The 14,696-nt window shown below is 41.8% G+C and overlaps 1 protein-coding gene across 6 annotated transcripts in view; it reads right to left on the reverse strand.

Moving 5' to 3' along the window:
- The window catches only part of DPF3 (double PHD fingers 3), a 189,752-nt gene that overhangs the window by 59,895 nt on the left and 115,161 nt on the right, over positions 1-14,696 (reverse strand). For all 6 annotated transcript variants that reach the window (XR_008746492.1, XR_008746491.1, XM_055799885.1 and 3 more), the window contains one exon: positions 2,668-2,795. Coding sequence is in view for 4 of the 6 variants with exons in the window: in XM_055799885.1 (XP_055655860.1) it covers positions 2,668-2,795 (128 nt within the window). In the remaining 2 variants the exon portion in view is untranslated. The remainder of the gene's footprint in view (positions 1-2,667; positions 2,796-14,696) is intronic.

The following is a 14,696-nucleotide window of genomic DNA, read 5'->3' on the forward strand; positions in this document are numbered from 1 at the left end:
CCCTTTTAAAAACCCCTGTATTTGGAAGACCAACTATACAGGTTTACTCTTATTTTATCAGCTAACTTTTTAAGACTAATATTGGACAGTATCCCTTTTGAAAAGTACGAACAATTTTTAGAACATGGTAGAGGATCAAGTCTTCATCTGGTTTTTGCTCCTTTTATTTTTACATCTCAGGAGGCTATTAATGAGGTCAGACCATTATGAAATAAAATTTCACAAAATGCTACAGTATTAAATACTAGAGGGTGTAAAAGATAAGCAAATTCCAGTTCTGCATATATAAAATGTTTCTTAGAAATACATGCAATTGCATACATTAATTGGCTTCATTTTAGGAAACCGAAGCATTTGGAAAATGTTGCACATGAGGAGGCTAGTGGTAAGTAAGAAAATAAACAAACTTACTGATATGAGTTTATAGTTTCACATTGCTTCCTATCTTAAAGTATCTCCAAAAAAAGAGAAGACTGCAACCATATTGTATGTGGGAGTGGAAGAAGCTACTTTACAACAACAATAATAATTCACAAGAGCAGTTAAGAGAAGTATTACAAACCACTTTCTTTCTTTAAAATTGCAGCATCAATTTAGGAAACAGATAGTAAGTAACCAAGTGTGAATCTGGTGACACTGCCAGGGTAATGACTTTAATCCTTGATAGAATGGGCATAGCCTTTCTGATGCATCGTCAAAAGGCTATTCAAAGCCTTCTCCAGCAAACAATGGAGACACACATTCAATACCAATTTACTGTAGGGCAAAATCCTCAAGCCTGTTAAGTAACAACTGTACAGCAGGCCCCAATGACGCCATCTATTTAGCAGGGGGAACCCGCACCCTTTTTAGCAAAGTAACTTTTCTTTTCCTATTCTGTCTTTCTAAAACAGTTTCCCAGCCTGATGTACTTCAGTATAGCTAATCACCAAGTCTTCTTCTGACAGATATTATGAGCATGAGAGGGGGGTAAGCGGCTGGGGCTGAGGTGGGAATTACAATTACGTCTATCCCACCTGCTCACTTTCATCACCACTGAGGCCAGGCCCTTTCACGTTACAGCACAGAAGAGCATGCAATGGAACAAAACAGATTTGCCTTCTCTTATTTGTCATGTGGATAAAAGGCACTGATCATGATTTTGATCTGGTACAGTCTAGCTGCCAGGTGCTGAAGTACACACTCAAAGCTGGCTACTAGCAAATCCTTCGGCAGTCATTGTTGTACAGACCAGATCCAGATAAGCTGTGCTTGCATAACAAGCAAACAGCAAGACATGCCTTTTGCATCTGTTCTGATGAAACTAACATGCAGGTGACAGGTCACAGCAATGGTCGTTTAGCTGATAACTTTTTGTAGATTTTTGCACCCCCCTCCCTGCTCTGCAATGCCCAGGCTTGTGCCAGTTCCACCATTACTGAAGTATCTTTCCTTGGACTGCTTCTGGGGATAATTTGGAAGCTCAATTGCACAGCAACATCCAAAGGCATCTCATTTTTCTCAGTCTCATAAGGATGCTGCACCATGACTTCTTGTGACCTCAGAAGCAGGTATAAACAGAGCTTTAGGGCTCTCAGGCTTAATAGGCCCAGATACACTACTGAAGAAGGAGACACAGAGCAGGCCTCTTGCAAGCTTTTTCCCACTCCACAAGCATGGGATGCTTCCTTTTTGATGGTGCTCCTTTACCTGTGTAACTGGGAACAGGAGACCTAATTTTGCTGCCCTCACATGTGTGAAATTTCTAGGAAATAGACCAGTAGGTCTGAGCTCTAAGTAATATAGATTTGATGCCCATGCTCTTCTGTTTCATTTGTCATGGCGTTGTCCACTCAATTTTTTACTAGTTTTAGGTATAGATGCAACATGTTATATCTCAGCCAAAATTACCAATTTTGACACATATGCCAATGGCTTTCACTAAAAATCACTAATTTTGGTGGTTTAGCATCACCAAAGATGTGCTGCTGTGGGAGAGACCTGCTTTCCTAGCAATATAAAGATGCCTTTATAAAGTGACATGCATTTATATAAGAACACTTTATATTAGCTGATTTCTTTCTATGACAGACCCACAAATGTTTTTCTACTTTTCATTGTTAAAGGATGAAATGGAATCTTGACAAATAACTTTCAAATCATAATGTGTCTGAAGAGGCAATATTTCTCATACTTGCATCACTAATAATAACTGAGATAATTAAGATTAGAATATTTTTAATTATTTATTTTGCTTGTATACTTCCTGAAGACTTCTTAGTATAAAATGACACATTTTTGTGTACAGTCAGCAACTGTGAATCCAAATTCAAATCCATCTCCAAATTCACTTTAAATATGAGGCACTAAAATTCAGTTTATGGTTGGGACCCATCTCTGCTTGTCAGTTTTATATGCAACCATCTCATAGAGCTGCAAAGCAAATCCCAGCATAGGAACTGTGCAGAACACAGCCAAACGAGCGATATTCTTGTGACAGGAGAACTGTACGAGATCCCAAGTTCATTTTGAGCATCACAGTGTAGCACAATGGTTTGATAACATTTTGACAGTAGAATGACACAACTATCAACAGATGCACTGTTCTGCCACAGGACAAAATCTGCTAGGCTTAAAGACAAATTGTAAAACTGAGCCCTGCTGTCAGGGCATGGGGCTCTCATTTACCTGGATTTCTTGTATAGTGTCTTCTTCTTTAGTATCTGTTTTTTTCTCTATTCCCTCTCCACGCAGCAAGGCTTCCAGAGTTGTACTTTCTGAGGTGAACCCATCTTTTTTCAGAGGCAGATCAACTTCTGAAAAACAAAACATGCTGACTGTGTCTCCCCCAGACAGCTAACAAGCAGAAGGACAGACATGACAAGCAGAATACTGACAGACTTTCAAGCTTGTTTCTATCTTGAAGGAGAGTTCTTCAAGCTCTTCTTTTAACTGCTAAGGATCTCCATATAGTATTAATTTCTGTCTTACTGAAAACCTCGGATCTTTTCAATTGCTGTGCTTGTTTACAGGAAAAAAAGGCTGGACGTATTGTAGCAGAGGAAATAAATGGGGGAAAAAATCCTTCTCCTTTATGTAAACTCCCTCTGGTTCAAACAAAGAACAAAACCAGGACTTTCTAAGATACTGAAATAACAAATATGAAGATCTGATCTCCTGAAGTAGAAAAGTAGTTTAATGCAATTTATTATCTGGCAGTTTATACAGCATGGCTTCAAGCAGCATTCTCCTACACCAGGGCATGTTCCACATGTGGGGAAGCAGAGACCTCATGTGTAGGGCCAATGCTGAGAACTTGAACTGCAAAAACAAAGGGATGTGTCTTGAATTTTCACATAATACTGACTAGATAAAATCTTCAGTTTGTTTTAAATGGACCTACACCAATGAAGAAACACCAGTCAGTACAGCTATGAGTGCAGAATCTAGCCGATAAAACAGGACGGCCCCCAATCACTGCAGGAAGAGCCAGAGGCTGGCTTGGGGGCAGGCCTGGGGCACAGGACTCCAAAGACTGCAGGTTTATGAGGAAGCTTGATGCAACTTGCCGTACAAGTGGAAGAATAGAGTTTTATTCCCCCTTCTGAATGCCGCTACTAGATTATGTAGTGCAGCAGACAGGCAAATAACAGCACGTTAATTTTAGCAAGATGTTAAAATACACCTAGGGAAGAATTCAGTTTTCCTTGTAGATCCTGGCCTCTACCCTACTCATGGAGGGGTTCATTCAGAGCAATCCTATGGCAGAGAGACATCGTGAATGTCTTTTTACCTGACAATGTCAGGTATAGATTTCTCAAGTACTCTGTCCTTTCTAAAAGGAATTCCTTCCTCTAGGTCAATAGATTTATAAAGTAATAATGTACAGGACTAATGCTTACAAATCAGCATCTGGTGTCCTTATTTCACAGCTCTGTCCACTGCTCATCTTTTAGGACTGTGTTGTGCTCCCCAGTCTGCCTAAAACTCCCTGCCTTTCTATCACCATGAGTTGTAAACTCCGCAGGGCAGAAATTCATGTTTATAAAGTCCCAAAACACTCCTGCAATCCAAATAATGAATGAACACCTCCACCTGGGACAGTAAAGTATAATCTGTTTCTTGGGGCAATTGCATCCCAGGAATATGTTTATTCTATATATGAAAAACTCTAAGCCAGCAAATGATTCAGGGTCCCTGATCAGTGCTTCTACAACATGCTTGCCCAAGTCTTCTGAAGTGAGAGAGCATTGCTCAGCCAATAACCACAGAAAATCCAGCAAAAATTCCAGCAAAAGCTGTTCTATTCATGGAGGGAAAGGCTGAGTACAAACCATGCAGAAGACCCAAACCACTGGGATTTTCAAAGGAAACTCCCAGGACAACCCACACAATGGGATGGGGTCAACTGTGAATTGAACCCCCTTCTCATCACAAGGAAGTCTATTCAATCGGGCCTCTGTCTTCAGCACAGAGCTCAGCATACCCACCCCATTATGCCACCTTCCCCAACTTCTCCCTTACTTGAGCTATAAGAGACAGAGAAGACAACAGAGAATCATACAGATTGAGTTTCCCTGTATGAACTCCTTGTGCCTCCCTCTGGATGCTAAATTCAGACATTTCAATAGAAAGAAGGGATTTTAGAGTCGATTTACATGCAAATCCCAACACTTTAACCTAAATTCACTAAGAAACCTCCATAATCACGTCTGGCTATGGGCTTGGCCTGGTTTGAAAGTCCTGTGCATAGGTGCAAAAGAGCATTTGCTCTGTATTTAGAACCTTGTGGGACTGCAAAGCCCAAGGGGTCATCATATATTCAGCAAGAGAAGAAGCTTCAAGCAAGCTCAAGGGCATCAGAAACAAACATGTCTTCACTGTGACAAGCTGTGCCTGCCTCTGGATACTGATACACTCAGCAAACAAATGCATTAGAAAAAGGAATGAGCAAGGAAGGGTTGAGGGATAAGTAGAACATATATGAAAGTACAGCTACTCCCTGTTTGTCCCAAAGATACTGAACATTAAGTTGGAGGGAATGACAGGCTTCAAGGTCAAAAACCAGCAGCTGTCTTTAATAGACACGTTTGTTTTGTATGGTGCTGCTCTCCAACACTCCAGGAGACTTTTCATCCAAAACTCTTAGAGCATTTTTTAATTATTAAATTTAATATCCCACTGACAAGGTAGTGTGAGGTAATACTTTCATTCCCAGTTTACTGATGGGGAGATGAGTCACCAAGAAGTTAAATTAGTGAGCAGGAAATCTGGTGAAAAGAAACTCGACAGCTGCCTCCCATTTGCCCACTAAGCTAACTGCTATTAAACTCCTTCATTTTCTTCTCCACTGGTAGCTTCTAAGAGTCCATTTTCATTCCTGAGTAGCTCTAGAAAGTAGGAAATGACAGACACTATCTTATCTGGAATGTAAAGTTTACAGTATAAAAACCTTCATAGGTCCAAAGACAACATCTTAGTAATGAATCCAAACTTTAGAATGAATTCAGTCCTTCCTGGAAGATGGCTAGTCTGTAAAGGATACAGTAATAAAGACAGCAAACTATGTTTCCAAACCACTTTTTGAACCCTCAAAGACAAAAGTCTTCAAAAACCTAAAAGATAGTTCAGTTAACCTAAAGTAGTTAAACACCAGTAAGGATCATTACATTAATTTCACTGAATCCCTAATTTTCTCTTTCCTATTGAACTCTCTAGGATTTTCCTACAAAAGCTAGAAAAGTATATTTTTTTTCTTATGCCTGTACCCTAAAGAAAACGGAGAAGCCAACTAAACGGCTGAAATGCAGTTTTCATGTGAAAGATCAAGGCTTCCCCCAGACCACAGGAACTGCTGCGTGGAAGCAAGGTGGGTCTGTTCCACCCATGTCCTGCTTATGAAGGTACCAGCCAGTGTCAGAAGCTTCAAACAAGGCCAGAGAGAGACTCTTCTAGGCTTGAGAAATTAAGCCATGACCCCACACACGCCTCCGTTTGCTTTGATACTTGTTGGGCTATGCTGTGCAGTCACATTGGATGCTGCAGAAGAAGGTATAAGTATCTGTCATGAGAGAAATTCAAAGAAAATAATCTACCCTAATACTGCATTTCACCCTCATCTCTAACACGTCAGTCCTGAGGGATAAATGCAGTATCACTTCCAGTTATCCTAAATCTGGCTTTCCTGGAAATACACAGAATAGCCAGGCCTTTTCTGAATTTTGATACACTTTTGCCCTTGATGTTTTCCCACCTGAGTTCAACAGTTAAACTGTGGTTTGAAAGAAGGAGTGTTTCATCTTATTTATTGCCTGCCTCCTTGTTCCTGCTATGAGACATGTAATACTCTGCTGTGGCAAGATTTCCACATGGCTTTGTCCTGTCAGACCTCTCTGAACTTCCTTTTATTCCTCAATAATCTTCCTAAAAAGGACCAGTACTGCACCCAATATTTTCAGATGAAACCACATGCCCGTTTAAACAAATGCATTACAATATTCTTTATATCACTCCTCCGGCAGTGTCCTGCAGTGTTCAACCTGCACACTAAGCAGAATTAGGAACCTTGTAACAGGGACAAGAATTTCCCATACGTAATACATTCAAACAGACAGGTAACAAGTTAAAATGTCCATCCTGCTGCCCATTCACCAAGCACTTTCAGATCTCCCCAGGGAGGCCCACACAGAGCTCCCTGGCCATGATGGCTCTAAACGATTTTGTACATGCTTTTCCTTGGTAGGGGGCAGTGGGGGAAGTCAGTTAGTTAGAACCTCCTATACCATCATTTCCCAGGTGCTTTATTGCTTATACCTAATTACTGTTTCAATCAATTTCTCAAACGTTCATGCAGAATTTATGGGTCTTTAAATCCTTGAATCACATCCAAATCCTTTTAAAATATAGGTAATAACATTTGCTACCCACTAATTGTTCTAAATTCTTTCTATTGTAACTCCTAGATTCTATCACAAGCTCTTCTTCAGACTTTGTGGTTTAAGAGAACATAATCTTTATTACAACTAATGACTACAAGTAAAAGCACTGTAACTAAAAGCTTACTCTTTTATATAAAGATTTTAAGAAGGTTTGTAGGTAAATTTCTTTTTGGTTACTATTGCAAATGCAATAGCACCTGGTTAGTGTAGGAGATACGGGGAACAGTCAGAACCATACAAAATGGAAGAGCCCAATCAACAAAAACCATCAATGAAAAATAAAATGTTATTTAAGAATTCTTCCTGGTTTAATAAACCATGGTAATATTGGTGTCACAGCTAAATATTGTGCATATATTAAAATTCAAATATGTGTGTGTGCATATAATTAAAATTTATGTTTCTTAACTTGGCAGAGTCCCTTTCATAGTGATTAAATTAACATGGTTATTTCTGCTTACCAGCTCAGTGCAGCAAACTCTCTATTTATCAAGGTCCTTAGACTGAGGTGGTAGAACAAGCACCCATGCCAGCATCATTCCTGTATCTGTTTTGTATTGAACTGCTGCCTCCAAAAGAAGCACATTTTCACAAACCCTATGAAATGGTGGGCTTTTTCAAGTTTTGATTCACCAAAATAGCTGCAAATTCCTGTCCTTAAATATGCTACTTTTGGTTTACAACGCATTGGGAGCTAAGCAACTTTTCAATGTTTCTTTGAAACATAAATTAAAAACAACCATCCCTTTTTCTATACAGTGCGATGTATTTGTTTTACAATGGATCATTTCCATCTCCACAGTAGCAGCTGCCACCCAAGCCATCATCTCTGTGCACTCGTAAGCAGCTCCATTTCCAGTTCTAATTGGGAACAGAGATACTTATTGGGTGAGTTCCAGCATGATCTATCATGCCAGAGACAGCTACTATGCAAACCAAAGCAATCCAGCTTCCAAAAACCCTCTTAGACAAACACTGACTTTGCACATAGATTTTTGCATTTTTGTTTCTTGGTGATGGTTTTTTTGAACATAAAAAGTGCCAAAGGAAACTATATATTAAGAGTCCGTGAAGTGTTGTTTAGGTTGGATAAATCCAAGGATATTACCTTAATAACCACTACCTCTTTAAAATCATATAGGTGGTCTAAAAAAGCCACCTAATTCACAGCAAACAGAACTACTGCTGAGTAAATGCAGCCACTAAGCTCATTAAGAGGATGTGGCAGGATGTGTCTGAAAGTGCAGTGCAGTGGCTCAGCAAGCAATTAAATCCCATGACAGTTTAAAATGAGAATCTATCAGTGTCATAAGAGTGTGAAGCCTCAGCATCTCTGCTGTTCCCACCCCCAGCATTTTATTTATGATGGCGTATTGGGAACATGGGAAGTCAAAAAGATTATAATGAAATATGCCATATAAAAACCAGATTAAGCCTGCTCTTCTTTGGGGAAATATGCAGAGAGAGAAGCTGTCTGTTAGCTGTCGAGTTTGCAAAAGATACCATCTTTTGGGATGGTGCTCTCTGCCAGCAGACAGAGTGCCCCAGGGGAAATGGTGGTGAAAAACCCAGACAAGCAGCATCCATCCATCCATCATACGCTCATCTCCACATCTCCAAGGCACAAATATAGCGCTAGAGTGCAAAGGGTGGGGGCAGGGGGGATGGAATCCCTTAAGAAAGAGGAGACAATGCCATATGTGAATAACTGGATTTTGTAGGTTTTCTGTGCATGCACAACCAGACTCTCCTTAGCTTGTTCGTTTGCTTGCTTGCTTCTTACGTTCATGGCCAGTACAGTGATTTGTCAGTGTCCTTGGAAATGATGCATTCACGGCAGTGACCAGAACCAGGTATACTAAAGGCAGGGCTCTGCAAGCTTTTTTTGTAAGCATGCCTCTGCCAGCACAGCGCAGCACAGATCTTTACGTCTTCCACAGATCTGGACCTTCAAACCCCTTCTTTCACTGCACCATCTCCTGCTATTCCAGGTGCAGATGCTCACATTATTGCTGTCATGCTTTAATCCTGACATTCTACAGTCCCTGTTCTCCCAACACTACTGCAGTTCAGCACCCATCCATAGCAAATGTGTCAGTGCCAGTTCTGCACTTACAATCCTCTCCAACCCTGGTCCACCGGACCTCCTGCCAGCCCAGCACTGGGCCTCCCATGAGACTAGACTACTGATAACACAGACTCTCACAATGCATCCATAAAGCCAAACAAATGCCCCTAGAGACTAGTAAACATCAAATTCACTTTATTTTTAATCCAAGCCAGACACAATAAAGCCATGGCTGTACTGGAGATTGTAAGGCTACTCCAGTAACTCTTTGTCTCATCTGCCAATTCCACCCTGAAACCTCATGTATATTATTGTACTCTCAAGGTAAACAGGGTCATGGCAAGAACAAGAATCCAGTCAGAGAATGATAAACTGGTTTTAGAAGCAAGAGTACTTGAAAACAACACAGTATTTGTTTCCTCAGAAACAAACCGTTTTGTGTAGAAAGAATAGTTCAGAGGACTATCTGCCATTAAATGAAAACCCCTCTTCAGGCTGGAGTTGTGAGATCCTACAAAGCTCTTAAATGAATCTTACTAAACGCTTGTTGCAAATTTTAGGCACTACTGAGATTTGCCCTAGGGAGCACTGGTTGAATAGAAAATCCCAATGTCTCCTTAGCACCTCTTCCTGCAAAGCTGCTAGTCTCATGGTGAGGTTGAGGGGGAGCATGGGGCAGGGACAGAAAGTGAACAGATGGAAGAAGACAGAGAAAGCTATGATATGGGGGGACTGGACACTTTCACTTTTCAGCCTAGGCGTAAACAGCAGAAAAATCAGAGGACAACTTTGAGTTTTATGACCAGGATCCAATGGAAAGCTTCTATCAGCCCCTAGCTAAAATATGTCCCAGGAGGCTACAACAAAACAGGAGGGAGAAATGAGGCTGCAGAAAACAGCAGAGGCCTTCAAACATAAGCGTAAGCATTGTTTAATTTAACCCATCATCAAAATGTGGACTTTACAAGCAGCTGTATTTTCTTGGCAGACTAGAATGCCTCTGTAAATTCTCCCAATAAAAAAACCCCAGCCCTCCTGTCAGTTGTCTCTTGGAAGTTCTTTACAGATTTATTTCTCAGCACAGATATAAATCATTGTCACATATAATATACTGTACCCGCTTCTCAAAGACTGCCAAATTACAGTATCAGGCTAAATGCTGGATCAGGTAACTACCCTCAGGGCTCAAATCATAAAGGAATATTTCCATTCAATAACATTATTCTAGCAATCATTTGAGTTCTGGTCAATCCTGCATTTGCGTTCTACATGGGCTTACACTGCACCAGGATTTCTGCGGCGTCAGGCAACACTGTAGGCAATATCAAGTGTAGCTGGGTATCTGCTACAATTCAGAGAAAATTCCTAAGCACAAAGTCTGTTCTTTTGGGCTTTGCATCACTCTTAACAGGGCTTCTGGTCTGTTTGGAGTAAGACAATAACTTGGCCTACCTATCTGCAAGTGGTCAATATAGATACACTCACATATGGATGGCCCTTTTGACCCATCAGAAGAGTCAGAATCTGATTATTGTCCCATAACCAGACAGCTATTAGCAAACACCAGTCACCCCTACAACAGACAGCCGGGCCAGTCACCCCAACGCTGCACACTCCGCAAATGGTAACAGGGAACAGACCTCCACTGCAATCAACTGTACTGTTTCCATATGTGACAGCACTGAACGAAACCGCTCGTACTGAATGCAAACTCATACATAAACCATGCATAAAACCAACCATGCCGTAACCTTGCTGCAAATTCTGTGAGATTCTACATAGCTTCTCCTCTTCCTTTACCAAGCACAGTGGAGGGGATACCTTTAGTAACAGATAAATCTCTGTAATGCAGTTATCTCTCAACTGCAGTGCACAAGCATCCCAATTAATTCAGTCCAGGCCTAGCAGAGCCGGCACTAAGCCAGAGCTGATAAACCTGCCAAAGCCAATCTGAGTCCTGCAATGATTCTTGGGAGCCTGCTCTATGCTTTCTCATGCTCCGGACTGAGGGGGGTTATGTGCTTGAGTGCAGTGCTCGGCTCTGGCTGGCTCCACGTGCTCACATTATGCAGCAGCTCCATTCTAAAACCCAAAGCACTGGGGAGCCTGCAGAGACACCCAGTCAGCTCTGAAGGCATCAGCGAGGATGCAGCAGGGCTTATTAGCACCTCTCAGCCAGATTACAGGTGTCCTGGTCCTGATCCTGCACCTCTGTCTGCAAAGCTCCCACTTGAGGAAGACGGTGCTCTGCAAGCCAGGCAGGCCTGGGAAGCAGGATAGCCACATTCACATGGTGTGGTGTTTGAAGAAGTCAGCCACATCAAGCAGAGCTGGTTCAGCGTCCCCAGCTCAGTAAATACCAAATCTGCATAAACCACTGAAGAAGAGAAAGGCCACAGCAAAGTGGCAATGATTTTTGGATAGGATAGGGAACAGTCACCCGAGACACTGCCCTTGGCATCGCTGCTGTCTCACCATGTATGTGATCTTGGGCCAAACTCTAACAAAGGTACCCTCTGCTCTTCCATCATCTGTCAACTGGAGATAGCCTTCATCTATCCTCTGGGGTTTGGTAGGGACTGTTTAATATTCATAGGTATTCAGGCATTCAAATAAAATGGACCAAAAATACAAGGTGTTCTTATAGGCCCTCAGGAAGTCAGGTTTAAAACCACTTTTTTTTCCAGTCAACAAGAACACTGGAAAAGCAAGACTAGTTCCATGGATAGCAGATTTCAGTGGCCAATTCACAAATTCCAAGGATAAGGATAATATTTACTCATATGGTAAGATGCATCTGACAGATGAAACTATATAACTGAAAAATGTTACTATAAAAAGGAAAGCTTGCAATAGAAAAATGGCATGGGTTGCTAGTAGGTATCCTTTCAGAAATGAGAAAGAACAAAGCAACCAATCTACTGAGATGCTCAGATCTCTTGCCACAAAAAGGCAAGAAATTCCAAGAGGCCTATAAAGCGTTTAGACAAAAAGGTGAACTCTAGAATTAATAACAGAACGGTAAACAGGAAGATTAATGGCACCAGAGAAAATGCAGATGGTGAAGCCCAGCCTGCAGGCTCAGCAAGACTCTGAATAGGGAGGGGGAAAAAGGCAAGGTGTAAACAAGGTGACCTTCAAAGCCACGGGAATGCCTGCCAACAGGCCAGCCAGAGGGCATCCCGAGACACAGATGTGCCATCTGGGGTAGGCTGTCTCATGACAACATGAACAAGATTTGTCTTTTTCAAAATTTGCAGGGAGGCAAAATGGGTAGCAGCAGAAAATATGGCCGTTTATTCAAAAGGGGCACAATTAAATGCACAGGTTGGAAAAGGATGCTGTCTATTTTGTAAAGAAAATACAAAAGAATTCCCTGAATATCCCCACTCAGACAGGTCTTGCGCCCGCTTGTAAAGCCTGCTCATGCAAGGTGTGGGGGAGGAGAAACTAGTTTTCACTAAACAAATGTTTCCCTTGAGGGTTTATGTTTTAGGTTTATGGTAAAAAAGGAGGGGGGGGGGGGGGGGGGAAACAACAAAACAACCAACAAAATCAGAACAAACTGCAAAGCATCTCTTTAAACCCATGATGGTATAAATTTTCCCCATCTTGGCATGTCTATTCACTCCAGATGGCACATTTGGGTTGAAAGCAGGTGAAGATTCCTCAGACATCTCTATGTCCAATATCTGCTTTTACAGAGTTCACTTGCTCCATCTCCGTGCTTAGCTGAACCTTGAAACTAATAATAAGCTTCGTGTATGCCTGGGAGATCTCAGTTTTTTGCCTACAGTAAAAAGCAGGAGACAGAAATCTCCTACCGTAGTTCTGCAGGAAAGCCTGGTTCTTTCGGACCTGTTGCTTAGATCATTGAGGTCAACCAGGAAAATTAAAAAGTAAATGCAATCACACTTTTTTTTTAAACACATCAATCAAACACCACAGTGGGCCAGTTGCTAAGGGGAGCAATGCTATCTCTAAATAAGCCTTCTACAAAATCAGCCAAACATGTTCCGCTGTGATATCCAGAGGCAAGAATTTTAGGGGACCACAGAAGAAACAACCACATTACAGCTCACTGTGGAAAAAAGCAGACCCTAGCTGCAGGCATCCAGCAGGTACTAAATTCAAACACCCCTTTTCCATCTAGCCTGGTGCAAAGTACATCAAATCTGAATATTTCAGGCAAAACCTGACCCATCTCAGTTCAGTGCTAAAATCAGTTAATTCAGTGCTAAGCGTACAAGCAGATGTATCTGAATGCTTTTTTATTCTGACAGGCTGAGTGTCAACTGCAATGAAGGTATTGCCATGACCTCTGGTTTCACAGTAGGAACCACAGGCTGTGGATGAGCTCAGGCAGCTTGCGCAAAGCCCACACAGCCCCAGCACTGCTGCATCAAGCAGGCTTGACTCGAGCGAGTTTGTGATTGCTGACAGGAGCTGCCACCATGGCTCTGGACAGCAGTACATACCTTTCTCCAGAAAGCCCCATCATGTGGTTCTGTTGATTGTTTTTTGAATAGAACAGGAATGGAGAGAGGAAATACACATCTGAAAACACTGAGCATTGAGGAAGGAATAGGAAAGAAGAAGGGAGAAAAACAGCAGGATGGAGGAAAGCTATTACATTCCTTCTCCTTGCCTACTGCAGCTAAACTATGGCAGACTTGTTCTGAAAAGCCTGAAAAATGGAAGCTGTGGGCCTTGAATTATGCCTTTTCAGTATCTCTCTCCTTTCCCCCCTCTGCTGACAGAGAAACACTGTAAACTCCCAGATCCTGAAAATACACATTCTGAACTCTTCCTGCACCTTACAAAACCCAGAGAAAATAGGTGATAATGAGGAAGAGGGAAAGATAGCCATGCAAAGGGAAAACAAAGTGAAATAGATAATAGTTGCTCTTCACTCCTTTCCCCTGCTCAGCTTTCATTTCCCTTTGTTCATCTAACATTGAGCCAAACTAAGCCAAAGGAGCTGCCGTGCTGGGCTACAAGATTGATGGCTGCAGGCAGACTCCACAGTGAAGAGACGGATGACTGGTCATTTCCCACGATGCACTGAGAAACATCCATCCTTGCAGCCATGCTGCGCCCATTTGTGCTCCTTTTGAAAAGAGAGATAAACACAGGCAGCCAGAGGCACCTGAGTGTCCTTCTCCCTCAGAAGGACACAGTTATAGTCCTCTGGGTTCCTTGAGAAGGTCACTGTGTCCATCCCTGAACATCTGGCTGTGGGATTTGCTAACTCTCTCCCTCCCCCAGCAATCATCCATCTATTAGAGCACAGTGCAGGTCGGAAGAAAACAGTGAAGAGAATGGTGTGACAACCTCATCAATCTACAGCTACACGCTTGGCTATTTAGTTTTCTTTAAGCTATTCCTAAATACAGGGGGCGGGGGGGAGAAATGCTACTGGTATGAAAGAGTGAATTGTGGAAATGGCAATGTGGATTGGAGTAAGTCCTTATGACTATTAAAATGTTGTGCATGTACTAAAGCAGTAGGGAACTAATTAAGATTCAGGATTGAAAGGCAAAACAAAAAAGTTGGATGCACTCTGGTTCCATCTGTAGCACTTGCTGAGAGTTCAGATGTACTTGGGGCATCATGTTTAGCAAAAAGAGGTTATTTTTTTTATTTTGCCCATTCAGATATTAACAGAAAGCTCCCTGGATGAATATACTGTAAGTATATTTATAGTGCCA

The sequence above is a fragment of the Falco peregrinus genome, chromosome 1, assembly GCF_023634155.1.
Source record: "Falco peregrinus isolate bFalPer1 chromosome 1, bFalPer1.pri, whole genome shotgun sequence".
NCBI lineage: Eukaryota > Metazoa > Chordata > Aves > Falconiformes > Falconidae > Falco > Falco peregrinus.